Consider the following 13,532-nt stretch of genomic DNA (forward strand, 5'->3'; position numbering starts at 1 on the left):
AGCAGATGCAACTTGTTTTATTGGAAAGTTATCAATGGTTAGAGTATATTCAGAATTATTGTCAGTCTGGGAGGACGATGCTGGTTTAAAGTGAATGAAACAGCATTTAGACAAGTTGACATGGAGTTTGTTTGCTCGCATGTAGGAATATAAACTAGCTAAAAGAGAATTACCACGCATATATGCCTCCTTTTTAGATTTCCCAGTCACAAATATATTGGTGTCATCAGCGAAGGTGACAAATGATCCCAAACTGGAGCTGTTGGCGATATCATTAATATATAGGAGAAATAAGAGAGGTCCAAGAATCGAACCCTGAGGGACTCCAAACTGTATTTTCAAGGCGTCAGATTTCTCACCAACAACTTCAGTATATTGTGATCTATTTGTTAAGTAACTTTTTATAAGATCATTTGCCACCCCACGTATCCCATAGCCCTGTAATTTGACAAGTAATGTACCATGATCTATTGTATCAAAAGCTTTGCTAAGGTCTATGAATATGCCTAAGACATGATGCTTAAGTTTTAGAGATTCAGTTATAAGGTTTACTGAGTGATTAACTGCATGTGAAGTAGAGTGTGACTGCCTGAAGCCAAATTGTGTTTTAGATACAGGGTGGCCCAAAAGTGACTACCCACACGCAACTTCTTAATAACTCACGTAATTCGTCTCCAAATTGCACCAAAATTTCAGAGATTATAGATATGGGTCAAACTTAGATTTCCTGAAAGTTTCGTAAGCCACGCCCAATTACAGTGGGCGTGGCGTGACACTCCCTCTTTTTCACTATTGTCTTCATAAAATGAGAACGCTTTAAGCTAAGAACTCCAAATTTTGTGCACACATTTGGCTCGGTAATTTAAAACCTTTCCCGAAGTTTCAAGTTCATTGTTCAAAATTTGGCTGAGTTATGACCATTTCAAAATTCATCGGATACGTGATCCGAGCACTCAGTCAGTGATCTCTGCACTCAATCAGTGATCTCGTCACCCAATCTGATCAAGAGTAAGGCGTTAGCGTGTATTAATGAGGTTCATTAGGCTTTACCAAACATACTGAGGAGATGACGACCTGATCATGATTGATTGGATACCGATAATGACTTTGCTAGACAGGAAAACACCAAATTCTTCGTAAAAGTAAGGTCCTAGGATTCCACGAGAACTGATGGCGCACCAGATCGTGACCTTTTCACCTTTTGTTGGCAAAATCTAGATCCTCGATTGGAAATCACGGTTAGAAAGATCTCGCTTTAGGATTCGTTGAAGGGATGTTCTGCTGAGGTCTAAGGCAGGAGCTCGTTTTCGGGTGCCAATTTTAAGTGTGTCCATCACGTCACCAACAACCATGGTGATGTTTTCTTCGGTCCTCGCAGTTCGTCTTCTGCCGACTCTTCGCCGATCGTGTGCAGAAAAAGTGAACTTGATCTTGTGATGCATATCAAAGCAGCTTTTCCGGCAAGGGGATGGTCGGTTGAATTTCATTTGAAATTGTCGTTTAAGCTGAGGGCAGAAATCCCCATTCTCTTTCTTCAGGTAAACGAACAATCGTTGTTCCGCAGTATAGGGAGGATAGTGAACCATTTTCGATGATTCAGTGGATGGTTCATTCCTTTTTATTGATTGTAATGAACGAACCTGTGACTAGCAGGGCTAACAAGTCCTGCAACCAATCAAGCGGTGCATGTGAGCCAAACAGGCCATTAACCAAGTGACGAGATCACTGACTGAGTGCTCGGATCACGTATCCGATGAATTTTGAAATGGTCATAACTCAGGTAAAATTTGAAAAATGAACTTGAAACTTCGGGAAAGGTTTTAAATTATCAAGCCAAATGTGTGCAAAAAATTTGGAGTTCTTAGCTTAAAGCGTTCTCATTTTATGAAGACAATAGTGAAAAAGAGGGAGTGTCACGCCACGCCCACTGTAATTGGGCGTGGCTTACGAAACTTTCAGAAAATCTAAGTTTGACCCATATCTATAATCTCTGAAATTTTGGTGCAATTTGGAGACGAATTACGTGAGTTATTAAGAGGTTGCGTGTGGGTAGTCACTTTTGGGCCACCCTGTATTATACCCTGTGAGCTAGCAAACGAATATATTCTTGAGTAAATGATCTTTTCAAAGATTTTACCGAATATAGAGAGAGTAGAGATTGGGCGGTAGTTTTCTATCTCTTCAGGGTTTCCCTTCTTAAATACAGGAGTTATTCTACCAGTCTTTAAAACGTCGGGGAACGTGCCATTAGACATTAAGATGTTGATGTATCGACTAAGGATCGGTGTAATTACGTGAGATGATCTTTTGATTACACTAACAGGAATATCACTTGCTTTTCCATTTTCAAATCCTTTTATTATTTCCGTTATCTCATAAGGTGTACAGTCTTCTAACATAATCGATTTTTCATTAGTCTTTCCAAGGAAATCATAGAATGTTTTTATAGGGAGAATTGGTAAACCAGAGGCCTCACTGCTACCAAGTTTTTCATTGAGCTTAGGGGCAATAGAAACAAAGTAAGAGTTGAATCCATTAGCTATGACTCTACGATTCATGATTCGTTCGTTGTTTATGATAAAGGGAGGCTTAGTTTGCTTCTTTTTCTTGCCCCTGAGCTCATTGATTATCTGCCACGTTTTTTTGCTGTTTTCTATATTTTTATGGATTTCATTGCAGTAGTACGATCGTTTGGCGACCTTGATAATACTTTTAAGCATTCTTCGGTAGTCACTGAAGACTTTATAGAGCAGTACATTACCCTCAGGGTTTCTATTTGTTACAGTGCTTGACCAGTCTCTACAGAGTTCATGTTTTCTTTCAACTGAGACAATGATTCCATCGGTAATCCACGGGTTGAGTTTGGGAGTCCTTTTGGTAACTTTTGGTACATCAAGCTTACAGTGTTTATCAAGTGTTTCATTGAAGCAGTCCAAGAACTCATTGAAGTTTACCGAGGGAGTTAAGTCATTCACCTTCACCTCGAGTTCATTAACAAAATTAGTGAGTTTGGAACTTGGATAATCATAGTAGCGAACATGTTTAAGTTTTTCAGTACTGTTTTCGGTAGGAATTAACGTGAAGGTGAATATAAAGGCATGGTCACCAATCCTATCATTCAATACACCGGAGAGAAGTACATGATCTATCTCTGATGTGAGGATATTGTCAATACAAGAGTTTTTACAGTTAGGACGGAAGTGGGTAGCAAGTGATATAGTAGGATACATATTGTTACGAAGTAACGTGTCCTCAAATAACTGGCTGGAGGTTTGTACATTGAGGAGGTTAGAGTTAAAATCGCCAAGAATATGGAACTTTTTACCAGCCAACTGCTTAGATATATCCTCAAGAGTTTGACAAAAGGTCTCACTACAGCCATTTGGAGGACGATAAGCAACCCCATATGTCAGTTTATCACCCGAGCTAAGAGTAATTTCAACAAATAAGCACTCAATATCTTTTGTACAGTGAGATAGATTTTCGATTACTACAGCATTCAGGCGATCAGAGACATATAAGGATACTCCTGTTCCTTTTTTCTTATCAGGGAATGGTACTTGACAAAATGTTGTATAGGAGGGGATTTGGTATAAGCCTTGTTGGCTTGGATCGATGTTGGTCTCAGCCAATCCAATGACATCAAAATTACACGGGAGGGTCTTATGTTCTATTAAAAAGCTGTCAAAATTACTAGCAAACCCATCTATATTGCAAAACAGAGCGGGCAAATAAGCAGAATTTTTATTTTTCTCAGGAAAAAGTTTGCTGATTGAGTTTGCTAGTTCTTGTTTTGTGTAACGCTTACAGTCTTCAAGTATTGAAGAGAATTTAGCTATGGTGACATCTTCCTGGTTGTTTGTATCATAGAATTTATCTGAATCATCATATCTTTGGCTGCTTGGAAATGGGCAATACCTATCTTCTATTGTACTACAGCAATCACTACACATCCATAGACCGTTTTTGCTTGTAAATTTCGCGGATCTGAAGCACTTAGTATGAACAACTTTGCTGCAATTTTCACATTCTAAGAGTGGCTGGCCAATATTAATGTATTTACTACAGGGGTCGCACACATCTTTAATAAGTTTCATAATCATGATAAACTAAGTGGGATAAACTCCCACTGGTCGGGTGGCCTTCCTTTGTCTTACTCTCTCCTGTCTCTCCCTCACATACACCCACTGTTTCAGACATCTCACAAATTTAGCAATACCAAGCTCTCCGAGATGGATTTCATCACCATTTCTCGTGAGTTTCATAGCAAGCAACCCTTTACCGTCTAAAAAGTGGCCAACACCAAGGTGCCATACATTCTGGTTAAAGCTAGAGTACAACATTTCATCAACCAAGCTGTTGAATGCCATAATGTTTTTATTCATCTTAGGGAGTCTAGACGGTAAAACTGCTGTGACAAACAACTTCGCCTTAGGGCACAGTTTCTGGATCTGCTGGATTTTCAGGTGGAGAATGTCTACCAGCTGGTGTATATCACCAGGTGACTGCACATTTTCAACTCGTAGATCGTTGGTCCCACAAACTAAGATGACGTTGCTATAACCAATGCAGAGCTTAGGGTCTATTGCACTGACCTTGTTGGCTTTAACACGTTCACCTGGGAAGGACTGTCCAAGGGTTCCAGTACCGACACCGAACTTGATGGGCTTGGTGTTAGAGTCGCCCATGATGATGCAGCTCCGGCTGAACTGTTTGCTCACAGTTCTCAGTGTGATGGAGAACCTTCCTGTCTGCACAGAAGACTGAGTTTCAGCAGGACCTGTTTCATCAATACCGTGACGATACCAGGCTTGTGACGATCGTGTCATCACATACACTGAGTTAGATTCTGGACTCACACTATGAACATACTCAGTTGAGGCTTCGTTTCCGGTCTCATGGATGCACTTAAAGCACACCTTCCTGACGTCGCCTATGCTGATAGTAGCAATTTCTGAGTTAGCAATAATCTCAGACTCATCGTCAGAGTGAAAAGGGAGCTTGCTACTAGTGGTGGTATCAACTGAGGGAGGGTAGTAGTTTATTAGGATGGAGTTGGGCTTATGGGTCAGTCTGCACTTTGATGTAACTGCGTCTATGGTTGAGGCAAGGGGTGCTGGGATTGTGGGGGATAGGGGTGGGTCTGAATCACCAGTATAAGAGTAGTCTTCCCCAAACTTGAGGACCTGTCTTCCATTCTTCGGGATGAACTTATTACTAGCTTGGCTCTCCAGGAGAAACTCTGTAACTTCTTTGAGGATCTCAGCACTTAGCACATCGACCAGGTAATCACACACTGGAGGTTCTGTGCATTTAGGGAGGGGGATTTCTGTAGCAGGTGGTGCTTCAGATGGACTTCTGGACTGCTGAAATTCATGAATCTCTTGACTCAGCTTCTTCAGTCTTGTCTCCAGGGATACAATCTCCACAGTAGGCATACTGTTACCAACAGCATTAGAAATAGCATCTGATATAGCCTGTATGTTCTGGCTGTAGTCTACAGAGCTCTTTAGGTTGTTGTCCATCTTGGCTGACATGCTGGAGCCTGGTCTGGGGAATGATGTATCGAAACACCATGGACATAGCCATTCTGAGAGAATAATATTCAGAGAAGCTTCAAGAGGTGTATCGTGCTGAATGTTGTTAGCACCCTTGAGATTGCAACAGGAAGCATGCCAGTGCTGAAAACATCTGGTACACTTGAACTTCCATTCCTTACCATCTGATGTTGATCGGCAAGGACAATCACTCTTTGAAGCCCGTTGCTTTACTGTAGGTTTATCCTGGATTTCAAGTTCTTCAGCAGACTCTTCAGCACGGGAGAATGGAGGAAAGGACTTGTACAGAGGGCTCATTGGACTGCTGGGGCTCTCTCTGAGGTTCGATGATTCTAAAGCTGATATCAGGTTTGGGCTGATCTTTTCAATAACCAGATTACCTGGAGGTTTAAGAACAGATGTCTCTGGTTGTTCTTGGGGTGACTTTGATGGGCGTTTACCCAGCACAGCTTTTTGGGCCATTGCGCTAGGGCTGTTCCTGCGCAGGGCTTTGTTGTCTGCTAGAGGTTTCTTCTTTTGGGAGGTAGCTCCTCTGCCGGATGGTGACGTGCTAGCTCTGGATCCTGGGTTGGTAGGAGGAGGAGTGTGTCTAGGGGAACGCCTTTGGGTACTAGCACTTGAGGTAGTAGCCATGATGATATGATATCAGAGATATGTCCGGAGTCCAGGGGGCCAGCTTGGACAGACCCCTGCACCTGAAAGGAGAAGAGCATCAGCCGGTTCATTGTGAGTGATATGAGGTGGGTTAAGTGGGAATATGATTGAATAGAATTTTTTCAAGAACTTTCAAAAGAGTGATTGAAGTATTCAAAAATATATAAATCATTCAAAGGTCAGACACACTAACAACAACAGGACAAACTGGGTTTGGATGGGGTGATTTGGTTTGAAATTGTTAAGTGTGTAGGTAAAATTGTTTGAGCAGAATTTTCAGAGTAAAAATAAATAAACAAAAAATTTGTTGAGACAGGTATTCAGAGAATGCCTATCTTGGAATACTTCAACACTACTATATATTTTTTTGGACTAGCAATGGTTTTTTATTAGGTGTAGTGACTAGTGGTATGTGAACACATGACGAACCGAACTGACAACTCAACTCATTTTCTAGGAGCAGTAATCCATCCTCCCTGAGCCCCAACGATTAAATAAACCTTTTAAAACGATTACCTTAACAAAAATAAAACATTCACATACTGCATACAAAAACATTGTAAATGTAAAAAGTAACGAAATTTAAAAAAAAACTTTAGATAGTATATTTTGATTAAAAACCAAAAAATGGTTTTGAAGCATCTTTTATTACTAAAACATTAAACTGGCGAAGAAAGTAACTTCCAGGATAAATAGCAAAGCAGTTTTACTGAACGGGGCTGTCCACTTAACTGTCATTCCACTATATCTTCAATTGTGAACACAAAAGTCTGAGGTCCCCCAGGCCGGAAGGAATTCATTGTTTAACTCACCGGACAGCGAAACAATAATTCCTGCACAAGGGTGTATTGTAATGTATTTATCATCAACGACATCACAATCTCGTAAACATATTTTAGCCTCCTCGCTTAAATTCTGGTACTCAGCTTGTAAGAAGAAAGCGACGACCTCATCGTTTCTCGACCCATTCATATCTCGATTCTGGGTGCTCAACTCGGATGAAAGATGTTATTTTTGATGCTGTGTGATTTTATTGGGTTAGACTAGTGTTAAAGATGTTTTGATCACTTCGGTTTATCATGTAGGTGTACTAAAATGCTCACTGTAGCCTATAATATTTAGATTTTCATCATCAATGTAGGTGTACATCTCAGAACTTGCAGTTTCTCCTTGGTTGAATATGAGAATTTTACCACGAGGATTCAGAAACTTCACTGCTCGAGAAATCGCCCCAAATGAATGAGGACTCCCATATTTCTCATTGAACTCAAACTCTTTGTTATAGAGTGGTGTGTCAATGTCGTACTGGCCATCAAGACTATTCCGTTCAATCTCCAACAGGAACATGGATGGTATTCGGCTCGATAGCATGAGCCTTGTCTCAAATTGTCCTCTTCCTGCACCAATGCTTAACATTCGTACCGGCTCCTTGTCGAAGTTGTTCTCTAGAATGACCTTCTTGGAGATACTAACCATAAGATCATATTCAGCTATACTACCAGCCTGGCAAATGTTCTCGCATATCCCTCAATAGTGAGGAGAGCAGCAGTTTCTCTACCAGTCATTGTTGGAACTGTAAGTTGTTTTGTTAGATGGTGAATAAGGATACATTCAAAAATACATCAATTCAGTTTAATTTATAATTTCACCTGCCAGGGACCCTTTTAGAAAAATCTTGAAGTTCCAGTGTAGAGTGATTTAGTACCAACGGATTAGCAAGGTTGTGGAAAAATCGTAAAATTCTGAACCAAATCTTCTTAATGATTTTTAGACTCAATTTTTAATACACGTGCACTTGAATACCGCTGGCGCAATGCAATTACTCATAAGTTTTGAGTGCTGACCTTTGACCAGCGATAAATTCGGCTATTTTTCAATGGGATTTAAAGCAGCTGATAGATATTACTGTCAGATACTCAGATATTAGAAACAACTAAAAAGTTTTCATGAAACATTTAAAATATAGCACTGTCGATACTCAAAGCCTTGTGTAACGTCATGATTAATCAATAATCATTAATCATAAGCAGCTTTTGGTAGTCCATTAAAATGGTTCATCAGAGGCTATGATTCTAGAATGATTCTATGTAAAGAATACAATATATAAATCACTGATGAATAACACTTCAAGTTTTGGCATATGATGAAGAGATTACTGGTCAAAATAACTGACTATAAACTTCTTTGAAGATAGATACTTTTTGGCCAACAAGTTTTTTGCTTAATGATGACTAAGTTGAACGTGAAACTAGGATTTAACAGTAGACAGTGTTGTTTGTACCTTGTCTTTGAAAGCCTATAACAGGCCCGGCCTTATGTTATGATCTTTAATTATCAAAAATACAACTATTCTATATAAGCACATAGATTGATATATTCACATATGTCACACATTTGAACTGTTACACGTTAATACCATAGCTGTATAATTTATTTAACCTGACTTCCAACTCACCCTCTTTTTTCCCGACTCTAGTCAACTAGCCATGACACTAAGTCTTGTTTTTAGAGATTTTATACTGTGATCAAATAAAAAGGGGCTACTACATCTCTTACATTTTCTCTTCCATACTCCATGTTATTTCACTGGTTTGTTTCGATGTACATTTTTTAAAACCTTCTGTGAATTTAGCAAGAAAATAACCAAATTATTCCAGGTAAACACTTATATGGGAAAAGGTAATATTGATGATTTAGCTACAAAGTTTTGTGTGGGATCAAACGCTCAAGCTAACCAAACATACAGACATGTCGACTACAAAGAATTGCGTCTTAAGTTACAGCAGGAAAAACTGAAACTTCACCTCGACAGACAGCATCTGAAAAAGTTCAACAGTGTTAAAACACGATATGGTACCACATCCGCCTTTAATCAGCACAAGGAGGTTTGGTTGAAAGAAGATATTTCCATCAAGTCTCAGATAAGATCTATTTCAGCAGTTATCAGCGAACAGGCTGATCCCAGTCAGCTTTTGTGTGAAAACGAAATTTGCGAGTTTTTGAATAGCATGCAAGAAGAATTTAAAGCATTTGAAGTAGGAACGATTCAGCCAGTTTGGGAATTTATAGAGGATATGCAACAGTGGCTTCTCAAACCAGACACTAGCAATGCCAATGACATTAAACCAATTTACGAAACCATGACTTCTCAACAAAATCATATTTTGGATGTCCTGAATGACCAGGGTCAATCTTTGGACAATGATCTCAGTGTATTTAATTCAGTTCTAAAAGCGTGGGAGTTTGAGGCAGAGAGTGTAACTGAATCTCTACTCAGACTAAAGTTCCCTCATGAAGAAACGATATGTGAATACATTGAAGAGTACTTGTCTGTGGATAAGAAGTACAATGATGTATTGATGGAGTTGAGGGATTACTACAGCATTATGCTGGATAAAGGGAAGCACGGTGGTTGGTGTAACGAGGACCACATCCTCTTCAGACATATCACTCAACAGTACCCTGTGGATAAGTTTCAGAGAAGTACACTGTGTCTGGAAATGCTAAAACTGGTCATGTGCCATAAAACGGAGCTCGAGTTGAAGGAGCATGGCGAGTGGGTACAGTTGTATGACATGTATTGGGAACACAGGAAATCCATCAAGCACATGCACCAAAGTGCTTTGCAGAAGCTGGTAGCGACCGCAGAGGCAGATTGCAAACAGCAATGGGTCCAGGTTAGGGAAATGCGACAGAAAGCTGATGAAATTCTGTCGCAGAAAGAGAACACAGCACGAATATTCGAGAATTTACTGAGGTGTCGAGCTGATAAGTTGAAGAAGATTCGAGCAGAGGAGAAAGAATTATCAGGGTATCAGGAACGCATGAACAAGGAGAGAGCAGAGTTTGAACGAAGACGAGCAAAACAAAGAAAAGCGGACAAAGATAAGATCCAGGTTTTCAACGAAATGAAGGAAGACAAACAGAAAGAGTTCGAGAGAAGGCTGGAGCAGCTCAAGGATAAGCAAGCCGCTATGAAAAAGAACAAGCTAGCAGCTGGGAAAAAGCGTGTTGATCACCGTCACGAGCTTCACGACAAGAAACTAGAAGAACAAGCAGCTGCAGAGGCCCAGCAACATGAGGAGGAACAGCGCAGAAAGGAGCAGTTAGATAAACTAGCTGCTACAGTCGCTGTGGAGGCTCCTTATGATCCTGCTAGAGTGCACCGGGACACTAAAGCAACCACGGCTAGGTTGAAGGAATCAGATTATATCGGCAAGTTTCAGCTGTTCAAAGTTGTGGGATATGAAGATAGTGCTATATCGGGTGATATGAGGTGGAAGGTAGAGAAGGCTTTACGTAATGCTGGTTTAATGACTACTGATTATGGCAGACAAATCATGAAAAATATTGCACCTCCTGTTGAACCCCGTAAAGACATGATTTCTACTGTTTTTAAGAAAGATAATGAAACATAGTTGATAATGTTAAACATTTGTTTTTGGGGTTGCCCAGCAATGGGATTTGGTTAAGGTATAGATCTAATTTAATTTTCTGAAACTCTATATACCGGTTGAGATTAATCGCGTTTGTACTGCTGTGATCCTCAGGCCAGTTTGGTTTCATTCAGCCATTCAGTGGACCATCACCTTGCCCTTGGCCTAATTTTCTTTGGTTCAGTTCAAAGCGACTGTTTTTTTTTAATAGAATTATTTAAATAAATTGAAAAAACTGTTACAATCCTGCCAAAAACTGTATTGGCTACTGATCCTCAATTATTATCCCAATTTTGTCTCTGTTCCTGTTGTTACTTGTCTAACAATTTACTAAACTTGATTTGTTCTAGAATATCACAGTTTGAAACGTATTCTTTTAAATAGTTTTGCGTGTTTCTGATCATGCGTGCGAATACATGCTTTCACGTCATTCGCTGATCTAATGGGAGATAAGATAAGCGATAACGTTTAATTGTGATAACTAATAATTGTAATATTCCGATGCTTAGCTGTGTCGTCCATACTAAAGAGCCTCAAGCACGAAGAATCGTGTTGAATTATCTGCTTGTTACATTTTATAGATAGAAATACAATAACTTGAGAGCTTACATTTTGTGTTTTGTAGAAATCTTGGTATTATCTAGATAGCTTTTCTCTCGATACATCCCCTGTCAAATTACTGCTTACGCTATAAACTTTAAATGATAATCTCGGTTTTCTCCTTCAATCAAATTAAAAACTAGCTTTGTTATAAGTTAGTTACTAGTTAACACAACACTTTTCCAACTAGCATATGGTGACGTAGCTGGTGTCCAGTTAACCATCCCCATGTGACCACACCAGGACAAACATTCGTCAACATGGGTCTGAGACAAGTTGGAGTTGTCTGCTACATATGCGGGCGAGAGTTTGGGACCCGCAGCATTGGCATTCATGAGCCTCAGTGCTTGAAGAAATGGGATATCCAAAACCAGAAGCTTCCAAAGAGCAAGAGACAAGCCAAACCGGTGAAGCCGGTAGAGTTCGATGAACCGTTCAGTGCTGACCCCACAGCTAGGGCAGCTCAGATTGAGAAGATTAACATGGCGTCTAATATTGCAGCTACTGAGAATTTGGTGCCATGCAGGAATTGTTCAAGAAAGTTCCTGCCCACTAGGATTGAATCTCACGAGAAAGTTTGCTGCAATCTGAAGATGGCACCAGCTGCGGCCTTGAAATCCAATTCGGGATATTATGGGCAACGAGTGCATGTTGTTGACGGTCAGCAAGTTGATGCTATCGCCATGAAAAAAGAGAAAACATTTTCAAGCAACACTATCGAGAAGAAGAAAACAGGTCAATTCAATACCAACATTCCCACGAAACCAGTGAACAACAATGCGACCAACGTTCTACAAAGCAGATCACATACCACAGCGAACCTGGACCTCTCCAGAGGACCCCTGCAAACTGTTCCCTGCCAGTTCTGCGGCAAAGCCATCAGTCACAATGCTATTAACATCCACATTAAAAAGTGCAGATCTCGGTCAGAACCTCTACCCCAAACTTCAGATTCTTCTGAGTGTACGTACTGCAATAAGAAATACCCCCTTAACGTCATCGCTGTTCACATCAGAAATTGCTCTGCAGCTCCTAAGAAGATTTTTGGTCCAAAGGGTCCCTCCGAGAAAGTTTCCCCAAAGAAGCAAAAACCTCAGTTAACCCCTCCACAAACTCCTCCTAAGAGGATCGAGCCACTGTCAGGCAATGTTAACAATGTTAAGGGTAATGCTAACAATGTTAAAGGTAACCCATACGCTCGCTACTCTCCCAGACCACCATCTGCAGACAGACTGAGTTCCAGCCTGGACACCAGCCTAGAAGTGGAAGTAGATCTGATACTGGGTGTGGATCCTGGTCTGGTTATGAACTGTATGGTATGCGGTCTGATCGTGCTGAAGAGCAAACTCAACACCCACTACCATAATTACTGCCAGAAAACCACCATGACTCGCTCCATCACCATACCACCCTCCACCACCACCAAGGTCCCAAAACCTCCCTACGCTCCAAAACAAGAACTTGTCGCCTGTGATATTTGTAACCGTAGCTTCAGAGCTGATGTAATTGAGGAGCATGAGATGCGGTGTGCTATCAAGAATCAAGATGAGCTAAATAAGTCGATCACTGTTCCAGATATAAGTCGGGCTCCGAATAACGATGCAGAGGGGGGTAACTCCTTCACTACCAACGGTTTGAGCTCACCAACTCAAGTCATCGGTAAATTCGTAACGGGGAAGTTTGTACCCTGTATTAACTGCAATAAATCGTTTACAGTCCGGTCTCTGGTTATTCATCAAAAACAGTGTATGAAATGAAATTTTGTAATTTTTAAAGTTGATAAAGTAAGAATGATGTACGTCAATAACAATAGAAATTACATGTGATGTGTCTTGTCGCCGCTTTCTCCTGCCTTTTCCTTGCTATGCAATCTACTCGAAACTTCCAAAATTAATTGTTGTAATTTTGGTTAAATTCAACTCTCTTATATTTTAAGTAGATGATTTCTATTGTAGCGAAAATATTTTTTGTGATGTATTATAACTTGTAAATATAAACCCATTCAACAAATTGAATAGTTATAAAAGTTGAATCTATTGTCACTCGCTTTCAACCAAATGTCAACTTCAAACTATTAACTAATATCCTGCTTGTTCATTTCATCTGAATCATTCTCCGTTAATAGTGTAAGTGGTCTCTGTAAATAGCGATTCAACTCCACACAAGGATTCATTATAAACTCTTGAAAGGTTATTTATTAGTGCATTATATACGGGAAGGATCAATCGGTCACAGTAAATAGTAGTAAAGTACGTAGCGCGCATCTCATTATTTGTGATAAAAC

At 40.1% G+C, this 13,532-nt stretch overlaps 3 protein-coding genes across 4 annotated transcripts in view; all 3 read left to right on the forward strand.

Annotated features, from left to right (window-relative positions):
- The window catches only part of LOC134811799 (muscle M-line assembly protein unc-89-like), a 102,254-nt gene that overhangs the window by 53,169 nt on the left and 35,553 nt on the right, over nucleotides 1–13,532 (forward strand). The gene's annotated exons all lie outside the window — the stretch shown is intronic.
- Nucleotides 8,858–11,305, forward strand: LOC134811312 (coiled-coil domain-containing protein 148-like). Its single transcript, XM_063818089.1, has one exon. The coding sequence runs from the start codon at nucleotides 8,882–8,884 to the stop codon at nucleotides 10,628–10,630; it is 1,749 nt and encodes a 582-aa protein (XP_063674159.1). The 5' UTR covers nucleotides 8,858–8,881; the 3' UTR covers nucleotides 10,631–11,305.
- Nucleotides 11,443–13,093, forward strand: LOC134811796 (zinc finger protein 474-like). The gene has a single exon (XM_063818881.1). It carries the CDS (start codon nucleotides 11,509–11,511, stop codon nucleotides 13,003–13,005), a length of 1,497 nt encoding a protein of 498 aa, XP_063674951.1. The 5' UTR covers nucleotides 11,443–11,508; the 3' UTR covers nucleotides 13,006–13,093.

The sequence above is a fragment of the Bolinopsis microptera genome, chromosome 2, assembly GCF_026151205.1.
Source record: "Bolinopsis microptera isolate Bmic1 chromosome 2, MBARI_Bmic_1.0, whole genome shotgun sequence".
NCBI lineage: Eukaryota > Metazoa > Ctenophora > Tentaculata > Lobata > Bolinopsidae > Bolinopsis > Bolinopsis microptera.